Genomic DNA, 16,526 nt, shown 5'->3' with positions numbered 1-16,526 from the left:
ATGTAAATTTCTTTTTTCCTTTTCGGTTAATTTCTTTTAAAATGGTTTACATTGATATCATTTAGATTTTTATAAAGATTTATTAAATAAGATCTCTTTAATTGTTGTTTTTTGTGGTAAAATACAATTTATTTTGTAATATCAATCATTAATTCAAAATGAAGTACATCCGAATACTGAGGAATTGTTTGGACAAGGTCATTGCTTAGAAGATAATACAGAAAACGCATAAGCAGGTACTAAAGGCTAATACATTTAAAACATTAAAAACATGGACAAAGTGGTTAACGAATAAATATGTGTATCTGCAGTGCGACTAGTCAACCTGCTTGCCCTCGTCGCGATTTCGTTTGAAGGACACGGAATGAATAAGTAAGGGCGGTAGATTGCCACGCAGCATCTGGAGTCGTTTGCTCTTCTCCTTCTCTGGGCGACGCAGCTCGTCCTTGGAGGATCCGGGCGAGGCAGAGGACGAGGCCATCGATGGCGACATGGAGGCCAGTGAACTGGCGCCGGGCAGGACCTCGGAGCTCTGGGTCAACAGCATGGCAGATCGACGGAAGTAGCGCGGCATGGAGTAATCATCTTGTGTGGCCCTAGCAGCATTCGCCGTCTGAATGGAATAGAGGCTCTGCGATACCCTGTACTTCTCGATGGTGGGCGTGTCCTCGTAGTTCTTCGGCAGATTACTGAACGATATCGATGGCACCTCCGGCGTCATGCTGATCTGACTGCTTCCGGTCATCGTACCGCTAATGGAGAATATATCCGTCTCACTGGCCGACGAGCGGACATTCATGTGCGGCACGCTCTTGGCGGATCGGAGGATCCGCTTGGGTGTGGTGGTCAGGCCACTGGGATTGGCCAGCAGATGGGGATGACGGTCGATGAGGCGAGGTCGCAGCACGACCTCCTCCATGATCTCCTCCTCCTCCTCATCGGCCTTGTCGTCCTCCTTCTCCTCCTCGGCAATGGCCTCGAACTTTTTGGGCGTAAGTGTCGTTTGGCTACCCGACGGCGAGCATTCGGCGGAACTGGGAGCCAGGGTGAAGGTGATCCGCTTCTCGGTCGATCCTGTTCTCGCATCAGTGGCATCTCCTGCAAAAAGAAGGGATACTCATCTTAAGAAGTGTTCTGCATTTGCAAGTGACTAAACCCAATATTATTTAGATATATTGTCCTGAACTCAATGTACCCTAATTAGCCAGCTGTCAGAGAAGACAATGGTATCTCTGGAGGAGTTGGAAAAGTAGATGACAAGTAAGACGCATAAAAGGTTGGCAAACAAGATAAGGGTTGAGTTCATGGCAGATAGCAAAGATATTTGCAGATAATAAGAAGCCCTCGACAATGGCTAAAATGGAAATTTTAGAGGCGGAACTCACTTACTAGTTCTATAGTAAATTTAATAGATTTTTTATTCTTGCCTTCTTTTGACTTAATTTTTCTTTACTCTTAAGATTTATAAATTTAATTTGACCTCTAACATCAAACCCATTTGCTTGTAATATGCATTCATGCGCTTTCAAGGCATTTGTCAAATACAAAACTTAGTAAAGTCGCTTTCATAGTTTGTTTGTAAAAATAAATATAAAAGTAAGATAAAATAAAGCTGCAGTTTAAGATTATACTACTATAGAAGTATTTAAAAATATGTAAAGAAACTTATGAAATAATTTAATTACCTGCTTAATACTTCTTAATCGAAAACTACTTAGATCCTATTTCGAAAAAAGCAAAATGTGTTAAACGATAAAAGATGACGTATGGATTTTAGTATCTTCAAGCCTCCCGACAATAAACGTCAGCTTTATAAGGTATAATATATAAGGTATGAGGTTCTGACGAAATAATATGATGTAGATGGGGAAATACCTAAAACAAAGCAGCTATAAACGTACAGGAGCCCTCGACTGGCGAATCGGAAAAGTCATCCAACATTAGCAGCAGAACGTGATGACTACGTGAATGTAGTTAAGATATCATACACACGTATAACAATACAATTTACAAGTATAAATAAAAATGAAAATAGTCCCGTGCATAAAACTTGAATGACAATTCACCGAAACTGGGCTATTAATTGTTTATTGTACAATTTTGCACTGATCGTTGTTAATGTTTTGTTATATATCGAAATGAAACCTGAGATTATTCCAACATACAATCAATTAAACACGATTTGTTAAATATTGGTACATACAACACCTGCTGTTTAAATATTGCAATTGAAAAGATCTATATATATTTGTATATAGATATACTCATGTATTGATTATTTTTCAATTAAACTAAAACAAGTGAAGATGATATATGTATATAAGTTATCATTTTTGCTTGGAGTTCATAAATGAGTTCTATAGAATGAAATGACAGCTCTAAAGTGCTACAAATTTGACGATTTCTTCACTTTTATCAGCTAAGGAAAAGCTGAGGAAATAAAACTGATTACCAGCTCGAGTTTCTTATCTATAAAAAAAGTACACATACGTGTATTTTGGACAAAATACATAAATGTGCAGAAATATTCATATTCCATGTGTGTTTATTTGCTGTTAACACTCATTTATGGTCTCGATAAGAAAGTCGAAAATTTGACTAATTGCGTTCGGGTTCGTTTTGCTGATGGAATGGCTTGGGTGGAATAAGTTGATCGATGTGATTAACCAAATTGCGAATATTGCGATAAATCAGTGGCGCAGGCCTAATAAGCCCATTAAATCATCTCCAATTGGCGGCTATCTTTTTATCTCTGCTCCCGATTGTGATAACAAATGTGTGACGTGCAGCAAAATATGTTTCTTTTTTTTTATAACTCCAGATGGAACCGGTACCTTAAGGTGCTGTCTGCGTCATTGAGAAATAAAATTGTTAATTAAATTTGGACTCGGTTCCAGATTTGTTCTTTTCCGCTCTTCCTCGTTTGGAGGTTCGAATGAATGAATTTCTTTTTTTTTTAAGTCAAATCGGTTTAATGGATTGTAAGTCAAGCCTGCGGAAAAATTTTGATTGCAAAATTTGTAATAATTGTTTGAGCAAATATGAAATTTGCTTTTCATAGCGTCTTCAAAATTTGTTCAAATATTGCTTGTGCATTTTTTAGATTCCATTTTTAGTTTTTGATTTTCGTAGCTTCTCAGTGAAATCATTTCAACCACTTCTGAGAAATCTATCTAAAAACGGAAAGCTTAGCATGTGAATTTGTTTGACTAAGCGATCCCAGTCCCATGCAATTAGTAAAAGCTGTTGAGTAATGCCAACTTGACAAACAAAGCAATTGTTCAAAGTGCACAAAATAATTTGCTAAAATGCGATGTTGTATTAATCAGAACTTTTACCTCAAGATGAAGTCAGTCAATCAATTCAAATATATATAAAAGATGTTAAGCGTAAAAGTGAAAACCAAGCGAAATTTTTGTTTAAAAACTTTATGAAAATCATACTGTTTGCTTTTTGTCGCTTAGGACTAAACAATTACAAGGTCCAACAATTAAGACTTAAATAGTAAACGTTTAAGTTAACTTAAGCTAGGCTACTTAGGAATATAGATAATACTAAATGCCAGCCACACTGGCATTGCGGTCTCTATCGAATATTGTGTAGCAACACTTACAGCTAATTAGTTAATAATATTAAGTCACATTTTGGCGATATTGGTCACTCTCCCATTGATTATATCCGCATAGCGAGAGCTCCTCAATCTTTGGCACAAATACTGCTAGTACCCATTGAACCCCAAAACCCATCGATGCCATCGATTCTCAGTTCAGATAGAACTTGACCTTGGGCACACCGCTGGACACGATGCTGCTGCTGCGGGTGCTCTTGCCGCTGCTTTTACCATTACCACCACCACCCAAAAGTGGGGTGTGTGCACCACTGGGGCCATCATTACCTTCCAGACGTCGCAGCAATCGATCCTGATCGCTGAGCCGCGGAGTTGTCGGCATCTCACGATTCGGCGAATGGATTCCGGCCAAATAGGTCTTGGTGCTGATCCGGTTGAGCTTGGTGGGCTGATGGTCCTGGAATATTTGCGAGTTGGCAAACACCGCCAGTATCTCCGGCCCCAGGTTGGGCACATTGATCTGTGTCTCCCGACGATAGTCCTCCTCGTGGATCTTGGCGCTAAAAGGGCCACAAAGAAAGCAGATATTGGTTATATGTCAATTGATATGGCCAACAGCAAGCCAACACGAGCATGCCAATTAATCGCTAATCGCCCGCCAACCAAACAAAGTGCGAAATGCGATCTCTGGATCGGGATTTGATCTATCTATTAGTACCTCATTAGGCTCAGGCCCAAGCTCGAGTTGCCCTGCCTCATTTGCGGCTGATCGCAAATCGGCTGCGGCACCGTCAGCGAATTATTATTATCCGCCGATGTCGGCTGTATGCGTCCAATGATCTGGCCATTCTTCCTGGACGCCAAGTAGTCCTCGTCCTCCTCGGGATTGTAGTTGGCTGAGGGGCAAAGAAGAGCAGAAATTAATAAGTAAAAAAAAAAACAGTAGTCTTATAAACAAATTTATTCCAGAAACTTCCGAGACTTCTCTTCTTGAATTTCATTTCCAAACAAAATGTGAGTCTTCTACGGAAAGAAAATTTGATCTAAGCTATAAGTCCAACTCCACCACTCGAACATTGTTTTAGTACTTATTATTATTAATTTTTTTATTTAAAATAATAAAACTATTTTGCCTTTCTTTATATGCTAACATTTATGTAAACAAAACTTGCCGAAGCTTACTTTAGCGAAACTTTTTGAGATACCCTATATGCAAGTTTGGCAAAAAGTGCCATAAAACCGATTTATCTGCTTGTGTTTTATTTTTTCCTTTTACGACTCGTACTCGATTCCAAATGCCAAACACGTTAAATCGCGCAAAAATCGCCGTAGCATTGTGCGTTTCAAGATCTTATTAGTTTCTTGTGTATGTGTGCGTGCGTGTGGCGTGCGAAGAGAGTGAGTATTTGAGTGGCAGTAGCCGAAGTACTCGTACTCATTTCAGGTAACCGTAACCAGAGTATCCGTATCCGTCAACTGCCCAAATCAAAGTAGCTCGAAAACTTACCGATGGATTCGTCGTAGCAGAAACGCTCCTCGAAGCAATTCCAGTAGAAATCTTCCCAGCAGCTACAAATGGAAATGGGTAAAGAAAAGGCAATTCGGAATGTGTGTTAGCCAAGTGAATTGTTGGCTCGAATGCGGAGCAAGTTGTCAAGCGCGGTGGGGGGAGGGGGGAATTCGTAGCGTTTACTCACTTTTGACAGCAGCGGCACATTTTGTTGTTGGCTCCCTACCGCTCTTCCTCTTCCTCTTGCTTTCTTGACTTTATTTACTCTCCGCCCGAATAAAAAATGAAGAGAATCCGAGTCCGAAAATCGTTGTTGTGTTGTAACAATGCTTTGATTAATTTATGATTTCTGTTTGGGAATAATAAATTAAATTCGGATTTGTTTGACGAGGACGAGTTATGTTGTTATTGTTTTTATTGCCTTTCTGCGGAGGAACGTGCGGTGCGTGTGACTCGTTCCAGAAATTTTTTTTCAGTGGCGAGCGGTGAGCGTGTGGAGACAGCTTTTATCGGCACATGAAGTGGCCCCAAATCGCGCTCTGATGGCGCTCTCCACCCGCTCTCCACTCTACACTGAGGGAAACACGCTACTAAATTTCAAGAAATTGGTTTTTGATTTTTAATAAACCGAATTTTAAAATAACAATATTTTCTTATGAATATATTTAAATCTTGTTTAGCATAACACTTGAATATTTGGTTTTATGTTATAGGAAAACGGAATTTATTTATTTGAATTGAAGCGTAGTTCAATAGCGTCGTTGCACCAAAATATTGCTCATACGACACGTTTACCATGTAAAACCAGAACCAAAAGTAATACATTCCCGGCAATTTATTTTAATATGTCTCGATTCGTTTAGTTATTTGTTAAATAATATAATTTAACGAAATATTTCATTTTTCAATGAGAATAATTTTTCCATTGACGTTTCTTTGAGTGTACGTGTGTGTGATAAAAGTGAGTAGATTTGAGAGGAGCTGCTGGAGAACGCTCTCTTTCACCCACTTTATGAACTCATCTCTCTGCAAGTGGAGCCATGGCGGGGGGAGGTGGGCTGGGGCAGAGACAGTTTTAGAGAGCCATTGATCGATCGCGCATGATAGATTACTGCCGGAGAGTGATGATTTTGCGACAATTTTTAACTATTTTAGGCGCTCTTTTGCTCTCCCCATTAAACAGCGCCAACTCTCTCTTTTTGGCGCTCTCTTGTGCACCGTGGGTCAGGTGGCGAGGCGCGTCCCCAACATTATCAGATTAAAAGTGCAAGAATATTTTATAATTTATGAGCAACCGTTATCGCATTCTATGCCGTTCAGCTTAAATTCCGTTCGCATTATTTCGCAGACATTCAAGGAGCTTAACGCGCAGTTTATAGACAGTGTTAATTTTAATAAGTTTAATAAAGAAAATAATAATAAATTTGACTCTTGAATACTTTGCTTAAATTTCATTTGTAAAATGCAACAATTTAATTTTAAATTCTTGATTTAAAATGAACGTGTCAAGCATGGACTAATTTAGTTCAATGTGGCCTAATCTTGTCCCACTGTAACCTGTTGCAGTATTGTGACACCTGCTCAAGCCTTGCACTTCTGGCTGTGTGTGTCTGTGAGTGTGGGCTTGTGTTGGTGGAGTAATTGAAACTTTTTAAACTTGCACCGTGCACACACGAAGATAACCTCGCTACACATGTACTCGTGTTTGCCTGCCTGCGTTTACTTAACGCTTTGAACGATAAGCGCTTCTGCAAATTGAGGCCACATTCTCTGCACAGGTGAGTGGGTGGGAGGGGGTGGTTTTTACGTTGAGTGGTGTGAGGTGTGGATCCACCCAAGGTTCCCCAATAAGCATACTTTTGGGCTGACGAAAGATCTCCTTTACTCACAAGCTTCGTCTCTTTGCTATCAGCGTTTTCTGTTCGTAACAATCTTATCAATAGATTGCAAATTCAGTTTTGTAAAGTCATATCAATAGATTACTAATTCAGTTTTGTAAGTTCTTATCAAAAGATTGCTAATTGAATTCAAACGAGCTGATAAGGACAACTCCCTAAACAGAGTTGAACAAACTGAGCCGTGAAACCAAGTGATCCAGTGCAGATGAAAACGTTTATTATTTTGTTTTATAAAATTTTATAGCCTTAAATTACTAGTTAATTTGTTAATGACTACTTTTATTGCGCCAGCTTAACAATTTCTTGTTGCTCAGACCTCTTTTTTGGTTTATCTCCAAGTTCATTCTACGAACCTAATCTCTGAGCGCAGATAAGTTAACTACCCGATTTGATTTGACTTAAGGTGTCAAGAACCAAAACAATTGTTTGCCGTTTGTAAAGATATGTTTAACACCGAAAAAAAAAAGAAATTTAAACATTCGTGTGTAAGCTCCTCCTGACCACAAAGGAGGTTCTGTCATAGACCACAGCGAATCATGATCATGTGAGACCCAGCTGCGACAATCGATCAATTGTTTGTCTTTTGATAAAGCCGTAGATATATTCGTAGCATTCATAGCATTCGAAGCATTTCGACGTCAGTTGAATTGAAAAGCGCTCAACACTCATTAAAGTTGCTACGATGACGTGAAAGGGGTTGGGGGAGGGGCCATTGGTAATTGAATGTCAATCAGCTGCGCTGAAATGAATAGCACTCATTTTGTTGCTACCTTTTCGTTGTCACTGTTACTTTAAGCCGTGTAATGCAATTTGTTGATGTCTACACGTTTTATGCGTGAAACTCATTCCAATTCGAATGGCGTTATGGCGTTATACAACACACCACGAGGGGGGTTGGAGAAATATTGGAATTAGGTAAGCTAATGGGATTTCAGAAACAAGTGTAATTCCATATAACATTTTTCTTATTATGACAACTTTTTAACTAGAAAGTGTATTATAACCAAACTACATTTAAACTTTTGTTTCAATTTATATCAGCCATTAAATTTCAAAAATTCCATTTTTTCGAACAATCTTCTAAACGAATAAAGTGTGCTTACTAAAAATCTCTATAAATTAAAACTTAACTGTAATTATAAATTATCTTGACATAAATGTGAATTACCTTGAAACAAGTCAAACAACTTTTGCTGAAGCTAAGTGAAAAAATTTATAATTTGTGGACAGAAGCTTAGCCACTTAGTCAGCTTCAATTTGCCATATACCAACCCTTTTCCGAGTCATTAATTAGGGTAAACAATTTAAAAGCATTCAGCGAAAATCATTTAAGTTGTCTCTGTCTTTTTAATGGGCTGTGAAAAGTTTGCTATTAATATCTCGTTAAGCAAACCTGACAAAGCAAACAGCAGTTCTTTGTAGTTCTTAACTTTTTTTACCTGACCTTTGAACTGGGTCGAAATTGAATTGTTTTGGTAATTTGACAGAAAAATATCGCATGCCACAGGTAAAAACTTTGCGACCGAATGCTTCCGCACAGAGTGAAAAACAAATTCAGCACCAAAACTGAAAATGCGAACAATAACAATCGGATTACAATGTATAATTTCGGGAGTCACTCGAGCGATGCATGCAATGCGGTGAATTCTTTCAAACAAAATTACAATAAAAACGAAACTGAAATTCATATGCATAACCCATTTCCACAAGTCAGATTAACTATGGAAATCATTCCTATTGCACTATTAATGGAGAAAATCTTTAACTTAGCAGTTTTAATTTCAAAGACTGCACTTTATGCATTTACTTAATTAACTCTTAATACGCCTGTCAGTCAACCCTTTCCCTCTCTTTAACCACATAAAAGATTTTACGACAACCAAACGAGTTTTGTGGCAGTAAAATATATATATGTACACGCCCATATATAATATAATAAACATTATCTAGAATCTCTCACTGGAAAATCACCGAAAAGTTCAAAAGCGTAAAAAAGTTGGCTTACTACTCAATTTTTTTAAAATTTTTTTTCATTGCAGGAGAGAAACGTGTATTTTTATCAACATGATCTATTATATTATTCATTATTCCATTTCTATCGTGTGTTTGCTAAGTAGAAATTCAAATCGAGTTCCCACTTCATTTAATTGAGCTTGGCATTGTTTGAAATATTGCGAGGCTAAAAATGCACATATGTATGTATCTACATTTAAGTAAATAAGTAAATAATAAATGATAACTTATATGGGTACTGAAAATTCCCGAGTAACTTAACATTTCTAATGCTCTTACAAGTTTTATGGGAGTATTTGTGAGAATTTTGGAAACTTTTGTTATCACTTTGGGGGTATTAATATCTCAATTTGATTTACGATGCTCGGGTACAATTCCCACCATTTTGAATACGCATTTTCCGGCTTCGAAAATCAACAGATGGTTGTTTGCTGTTGATTTTTGGTTTAAATCTGAAGTGTAAATTACAATAACCCGTCAAATAAAATCATTCACACGCATCGGGCATCTCGGAATCAGCCTCTATAACTGCCCAGAAAGATCGAGCCCAGGTGTCATTAACCGCAGCCCGACTTGCAACGCGGTTATGAACATATGTATGTTATAAACATATATATGTATATAGTGCCCCGATCGGTTCATGGCAAACTAAAAACCCCAGACGACAAGTGGCGTGCATTGGCCTCGTTTCAGTTTTTAGGCTTTGACAGGCATCAGACATCAGAGACTGACTTGTATTCCGATCGAGTTGGACCTGCATTGCCGTCGAGTTTCACTTGGCAACCGAAAACTTTCCGCACCCTGTCGTTTTCGCAACTGCAGATCGATTCTCGAATGTTTTTTCAATATCTTTCAGTTTTTGGAGCACACGCGTTGTTCTCTGTTTATCTTACGAATTAGTAACTCAAACTCAAGCGTAATGGACCGCACAAATATTTTCGATTCGTGTCTGCCGTCGGCTTGACTTGCTGCCTTAATAGCCAATTTGTTAGCATTAATAACTTGTAAATTCGATTATTTATAACATTCACTTGGAAATTAAAATATACTTTCCATTAAGCTACCAGATAATTTAAAAAGGGAAGTACTTAAGTTATTCTCACCACAGCTTTATATAATGAATGAAACCGGAATTGAATGTATAAAAATAAGTCAGCTCAATAAACAACATTAATTGATAATGCAAAATCAAAGATTATTAAAGGGTATTTAATAAATTAAACCTTCTAAATACTTTTAAGGCATAAAACCGAGCATGATTTTAAGATAGTGCCATAAATCGCCCATTGAGAAGTATATTTCACCTTGTTGCTCCACAACGTTTACCGTAATCAATAAATACACTAAAACAAAATGGTTTTTTTCTTATTCACAGAGATAATAGCTGCGATTAACAGCAAAGGTTCCCTTAATTGTTTGCCCATTAATTGAGTGGATCGAAAAGACCCTGAATATAAAAGTAATTCCAGCGTAAACGGGAAATACTCTACGTGAATCTGAATCTGTTTCTCTAGAATTCAGATTCTCATGACATTACGTTCCCCTTCTAAATGCGGCTAGAACGATTAAATCGTACTTTTTTATGAATGAATGCAATTTATGTAGGCGATCCTCGTTTCATTGTGATCTTTTCAGTTCCGCGATTTTGTATCACTGTCTGTTTTTCAGGTGAGTGAGTCACGGGTGTCTCATAAGTAATTTTTACTTGAATCATTCACTCGGAGCACGTTCCTCCTTTCAAGATGCTTCCTTAAAATACACTGAGAGTATATATATAGAGTATATATATATATATATATAGGCACTTATCTCGTCCAAATCTGCCTGCCAAGTATTTTGTTTGTCAACCCATTTGCTTCAATTTTTATCAGTAATCACTTGATTGTTCACGACCATATAGCGCGGGTACTAAAGCTATAATATAGCACTTATTTCTATTTCGTCTGACGATAATGCAGGTTCTCCTCACCACACCGTTTGCAAGGCAAATGCAACTCGCCCGATTTCGAAAGTTTTTTGACTAACTTTGATTTTGAAGCGTATGGCTTTATTACGATAACAGCACTTTTTCGGCTGTCTACGATTGTAGATTAGATATGACATGACGAAAGGAAGAGTTCGGGAATGTTAACGACCAAAAACTAATCGTGGGGATATATACAATCAATCAAAATTGTGTCAAAAGGCATGATAAACAGAAACGGTTGCGTGGACTAAATATACTTGGTAGTTTCTGAGCATAGTATTTCAAAAGTGTTTATCTTTTCATATAAAAGATTGAATTTTTTTAATTGAAATCCCATAATTTGCACTGTAAAAAGCTTTTAATGTTATAAATCACTTTCTATTGAACAGTATGAGTCAATCTAGTTAAGGATTGAGCATGCGTATACCATAATTCGATTAGTCATAACCAAATTCACAGCTTCAAAGTGTTGCCTGGTTGTAAATTGTTTATTTGGCTTTGTATCTAAGGCGCTAAAGAGTTTCAAAAATCCGTCATTTCATTATTGTTTGTTTATTAGCCACATTTTATGGACGAGGCACATGACAAGGCAAGCCAAATAAAAGTGAAATAAATCGCAAATATCGATTTGAAATTTCGCATTGCAATTGCAATGGAAACTGATGAGCACAAACAAACAAACACATCATGTTTTTTATGGATGCCTTATTGGTACTCAGTATGTAAGTGATTCGCAGAATTCGAGAAAATCCCGGGCGTGACCAAAAACCGGAACACCAAGTCAAGTAGCAGAATCTCCCTGCAAGGCGCAAACGGTTTTTTCCAGAAACAGGCGGCACAAAGAGTGCAATAAACTGCAACATAAATTCTTATGCTAAATAATTGCTATCATCGAGTGGTTTTTTGTATAGGGGGGAGCTGAAAAGTGGGGTGCTTATACTTGTTCTTGGAAAATCACGAGGCTCTGGCTCAGGGTCAACAACGTGTTGTATGGCGTATTATTGGGCTTATTTTTAATATTATTCTTGCCTGTATGGGTGTATTCAAGTGCGTTTTCAATTACAGGTTCTTAAACAACGCTCTGCTGTTGTACTTCACTTTTTGTGTTTTGATTTAATTCCACTCTCACAAGATCGTTCACTTCGCAGCGGCTCCTTTCAATTAGTACACCACAACTTTAAATCAACTCCGTTCCGCAGGCACTTTCTTTTCACTCACAAGGGTTTTTTTTTTTATATGCTGATCCCGTTCGCAGTTTCACAGAACCTTTGCTAACAACTGCGTCACACATGGACAAAACACAAAAGCAATTTTTGACAGTGATCACGCTTTGCACGCGAATTTGACGAAAAAAACACAGTGGGAAAAACGGGTAAAGCTCGACGATCGATCGATCGAGCTGCGCGCACGTCTGTCGGGTTCAACAATCGTCGGCTGACTGAATGCGAATAAACCGGAGACAACAACTCCACCAGCCACCGACAACAAAACAACACAAGGCAGCCAGCCCCCTAGAGCCTCATCAAATCCGATGGAGCATGAGCATAAGCTTTCGGAAGTTGTTTCACACACGAATCGCTCGCATTGCTGATTAAAGATCTGACCTGGGTTCCGACCTGTCATTGCCGAAAATTGTAATTGATGGCGGCTTCGTGGCCTTGATATTGAAAATACTATTCCAACTGTTACCTATCCGACAAAGAATAACTTATTTTAACTATATTTAACTAGAAAGCCTTTTAATTCACCTAATTGTTGCAAATAGTACTTTATCTATGATTTCTTATAAACAAACCAAATTTGAATACTTCCGCCAAGAACCGATATCTTTTTAAAGTGCGGTAGATGTATATATAAAATCGATAACAAATGCCAATGTCAATGACTTATAGATCAATAAATATCACTAAGTGCACATCACATGTACTTTGTTACAACATTCAAGAATATTTTTAATATATCCATATGTTATAATCAATACTACACTACTATACAATAAATTAAAAATATATCGTTTACTATAACAGGTCATTGTCGCACTGCTTGCCCGACAGCTTAGCTCAATCTACACAGCGTCCATCTCTAAGTCCAATCGGCCAATCGATAATCGGACCTATCGACCTATTTTCAGCAGCCTAACTAAAGAAAAAAGGCAATATTTTGCAAAAAACATTCGGAAACGGTCGAAAAACACCCGCTTCATTGGCCAGAGGTGCCGTATTCCGTGGAACGCAAAGCGGCGACAAACCAGACAATTGCAGTGTGAGACAAATGTGCGCAAAATGAAAGTGACAATCAAGTCATGGACGGGAGTTGCAACTTGGCGTTGGATAGCGAATGACGAGAACTGCGGTATCTGTCGCATGTCCTTCGAGAGCACCTGCCCGGAGTGCGCTCTGCCCGGTGACGACTGCCCGCTGGTGTGGGGTGTCTGCTCCCATTGCTTCCACATGCACTGCATCGTCAAGTGGCTGAACCTGCAACCGTTGAACAAACAGTGCCCCATGTGCCGCCAGAGCTGGAAGTTCAACGTGCATTAAGAAGCTCGCGTTATAGTTCTAGTTACTAAATTCCCGTGAGGATCAGGATCAGCAGTAAGAAGAAACCGTAGAGACATAGTAAGCTTTATCAAATGATGGAGAACAGCAGCAACGATGCCCAGCCGCACTTGACGGGTCTGCCGCCACTGCCAAAAAGTCTGAGCGCCGCTACGGCGGCTCCTGTGGCCATTGGCCCCCATCCCCGCACAGCCTCGCCGGCGTCCAGTGTTAACGCACTGACCGTAGCCGCTGGAGAACTATACCTGGGCCCCTCCACCTCCTCGTCGGCGGCGTCACGAAATCGTAGCTACAATGGACACGGACACAGCCAGCGGCACGGTAGTCTGTCATCCACGCAGGAGTCGCTCAGTGATCGGGAATCTGTGCACAGTCGTGCTTCCAGCACCCACAGCGCTGGGGCTGTTCACACGCCCACCAACAGCTCGAGCAGCACTGGAGCCACCTCGTCCACCATCGACAACCAGTTGGCCATTCTGCGACGGGAGATGTACGGTTTGAGGCAGTTAGATCTGTCGCTGCTGTCCCAGCTATGGGCGCTAAACGAGTCGATACAGGGATTCCGTGTGTTTCTGCAAGAGCAGGACGCACTGTCGCCGCCCTCGAGGTCTCGTACTCCATCGGATGCGAATTCCTTGAGCTCCGACGAAGAGGACGATGGCTCCTATGCGCCAGTAGCCTTGCCTAAGCTGACAGATGCTGCCGGTGCTGGAAGTGCGGGAGTTGTGAACTCAAGGGCCATGGCCTCGCCGGCAGCCAGCGGGGGACTGCCCACCAAACTGGCCACTGGGTCGACCACATCCCACGCCTCAACTAGCTCCACATCAGGAGCATCTGGCTCCTCATCCGCTGCCTCCTCGATGGGCAAACACCAGCAAATGCAGCAGCAACAACAGCAGCAGTCGCAATCGGCTAACCACTACCATCAGAGGCCAGCGCCACCACCCGCACCACCAGCTCAGCACAAGGCGCATCCACAGTTGCCGCGAATCCTGCAGCAGCGCATGAGACAGGCACCGCCTCCGCCGCCACCCACAAGGCAAAAGGCGGGCGGCGGTGGCGGAGGCGGAGGCGGAGCTAGCACCAGCAGCAGTAACCACAGCATTAGCAGCGTCACCCAGCCGCATCCACATTCACACCAACATCCCCAACATACCCACCATTCGCGACCTGTATGACAAAACCCGTTCTTGGACTAAGCCAAGTTCAAGAACAGAAGCAGATTCACATAGCAGCCGCTGCCAACACTTCGGAAAGGGTCAATTAGACGACATTTCTCCAAGAGTCAATTCAAATTCAAGTGCAGAAAGATCCCACACATCACTCTATCAACTATCAACTCATAAAGCTTGCCATGGTCCCTTGTTCTTGATATTGAATCTCGAAACATATGAACGGTTTATAAATGTTTTTTGCAAAACGATGAAAATGTCTTTGAATGTAAGCGTACCACTTTTCACGTTTAATATTAAATAATAAACACAAGAAATTTGTATTCAATAATAATCGCTAAGTAGTAAAGGATAAGATCCTTATATGCATCTATGTATTACTCAAATTGTATAAACATAAATCTAAAATGCTTGAAATTCCGCATCGAATTCATAGATCTAGTTCTATTATTTGCGTTGACTCTGAAATGTTTTGTTAGAATGCATACTACTATCCAACAACAAAAACTAAACGAAATTGTTCCAACTCATGTAGCACTAACCAAAACTAAACTCTTGGCCTATACATATGAATATCTGGATTGATTTTATAGCCCTGTTAAGACTTAGTTTCGTAATGGCGTATCGATTGGAAAATTATATATTACGAACATGTATCTGCATCTCAAAAGCAAAATCTAGCTGATCTTACTGTTAGTCCAATAATCCTATCATTAAAAATACAACAAAAAACTAGGCATATATATGTAAAGCTCAAGTATTGGAGCAAATCCCCCGAGCAGTTGTACAGTGCGTTTCAGATCTATAAGTCAGTTGCATGTTCCGTGAAGCAAAAAACCATTTTAAGCTAGTTTCGGTTGTACATTTTTCCAATTTGTTCAAAAATCTTACCCAAGTCATGGATAACAGAATTGTAAGTCTGAAACGCATTGCATATAATATTTATATTCTAAATACATATACAATTTTTACCAAGTAACAGTTAAAGAGCGAAAATTGATGAAAACGCAGTAGATACCATCGGTATCTCCCATATCACAAGCATAAAGCGGGAGATTGCGAAATGAAAACAGATTTACATATATTACCTAATCAAAAATTATACAATTTCCAATATTTATTGTTAGTTCTTAGATTGTTTTATTTCTCAAAACAAATTCTTTATAATCTACTAAAATTAAATCACCCTATGAAGTTAAACGATTGGAATTAAAATCCATTTGACTGTTCTTTATTTCGTTTTCATATACACACTCCTCCAACCGAGACTACAAATCAAAATGTGCGGAAATTTGATACCAATCAGATCACAAAGGCATCGATATATTAGCAGAAATCATAAATATACTGCAGCACAAGTCGCAAAATGTAATCACTGACCTAGCTTTGAATATCTCGGCTGAAATATGACCTATAAGGATTCAGTGTAAGGATAACCAGTTAACAAATACATTTTGTCAAAAGCATTAGCTTATAATTTTCGATGGTTCGAAAATTTTAGAGTTCATGACTTGATTTCCGTTTCCGCAAGACCTTTAATTTTTTAAAGTGTATTGTATTCTATACTTTTTGTGTTGTATACAACAACAGCTTCCATTAACACTGATATTTTATCCAAGTTATTCAAAGTAGGATCCGGTTAGAAGCATCAAATAAATTTGAGATGAACTTTTGAGCGCTTTTGCTGTGTACAAAAAGGCAAGCAAGATATCGAAAATTTACACTGACCGAAACATATACAACTTTGTGGTTGAGATAGAAACACAATTCACGAAAGGCTATAATTTATACAATTTTGTTTATGACGAAAGTTGGTGGGTGAGATGATATCGTTAAAAAGT

At 39.2% G+C, this 16,526-nt stretch overlaps 3 protein-coding genes across 3 annotated transcripts; 2 read left to right on the top strand and 1 right to left on the bottom strand.

Moving 5' to 3' along the window:
• Positions 1-96: 96 nt before the first annotated feature.
• On the bottom strand, positions 97-5,427 carry LOC117140041. The gene is made up of 5 exons (XM_033302777.1): positions 5,266-5,427; positions 5,076-5,137; positions 4,287-4,464; positions 3,896-4,128; positions 97-1,098 (listed from the first exon to the last, which is right to left on the bottom strand). Exons 1-5 carry the CDS (start codon positions 5,283-5,285, stop codon positions 317-319), a joined length of 1,275 nt encoding a protein of 424 aa, XP_033158668.1. The 5' UTR covers positions 5,286-5,427; the 3' UTR covers positions 97-316.
• A 7,604-nt stretch (positions 5,428-13,031) lies between these two features.
• LOC117150969 (anaphase-promoting complex subunit 11) lies at positions 13,032-13,583 on the top strand. Its single transcript, XM_033318150.1, has one exon. It carries the CDS (start codon positions 13,238-13,240, stop codon positions 13,493-13,495), a length of 258 nt encoding a protein of 85 aa, XP_033174041.1. The 5' UTR covers positions 13,032-13,237; the 3' UTR covers positions 13,496-13,583.
• On the top strand, positions 13,565-15,885 carry LOC117150967 (atrophin-1). Its single transcript, XM_033318147.1, has one exon. The coding sequence runs from the start codon at positions 13,588-13,590 to the stop codon at positions 14,689-14,691; it is 1,104 nt and encodes a 367-aa protein (XP_033174038.1). The 5' UTR covers positions 13,565-13,587; the 3' UTR covers positions 14,692-15,885.
• Positions 15,886-16,526: the final 641 nt, after the last annotated feature.

The sequence above is a fragment of the Drosophila mauritiana genome, chromosome 2L, assembly GCF_004382145.1.
Source record: "Drosophila mauritiana strain mau12 chromosome 2L, ASM438214v1, whole genome shotgun sequence".
Lineage (NCBI taxonomy): Eukaryota > Metazoa > Arthropoda > Insecta > Diptera > Drosophilidae > Drosophila > Drosophila mauritiana.
Note: the sequence above shows the minus strand (reverse complement) of the source record. Positions and strands in the feature narration are given on the sequence as shown.

What these genes read in the sequence shown, in the direction of transcription:
- LOC117140041 (XM_033302777.1), bottom strand. Translation starts at nt 5,285, where the DNA reads ATGTGCCGCTGCTGTCAAAA. An exon ending in ATGTGCCGCTGCTGTCAAAA is followed by an intron (nt 5,138 to 5,265) that starts GTGAGTAAACGC and finishes TTCCATTTGTAG; the next exon opens with CTGCTGGGAAGATTTCTACT. An exon ending in ATTGCTGCGACGTCTGGAAG is followed by an intron (nt 1,099 to 3,895) that starts GTAATGATGGCC and finishes TTCTTTTTGCAG; the next exon opens with GAGATGCCACTGATGCGAGA.
- LOC117150967 (XM_033318147.1), top strand. Translation starts at nt 13,588, where the DNA reads ATGATGGAGAACAGCAGCAACGATGCCCAGCCGCACTTGACGGGTCTG.
- LOC117150969 (XM_033318150.1), top strand. Translation starts at nt 13,238, where the DNA reads ATGAAAGTGACAATCAAGTCATGGACGGGAGTTGCAACTTGGCGTTGG.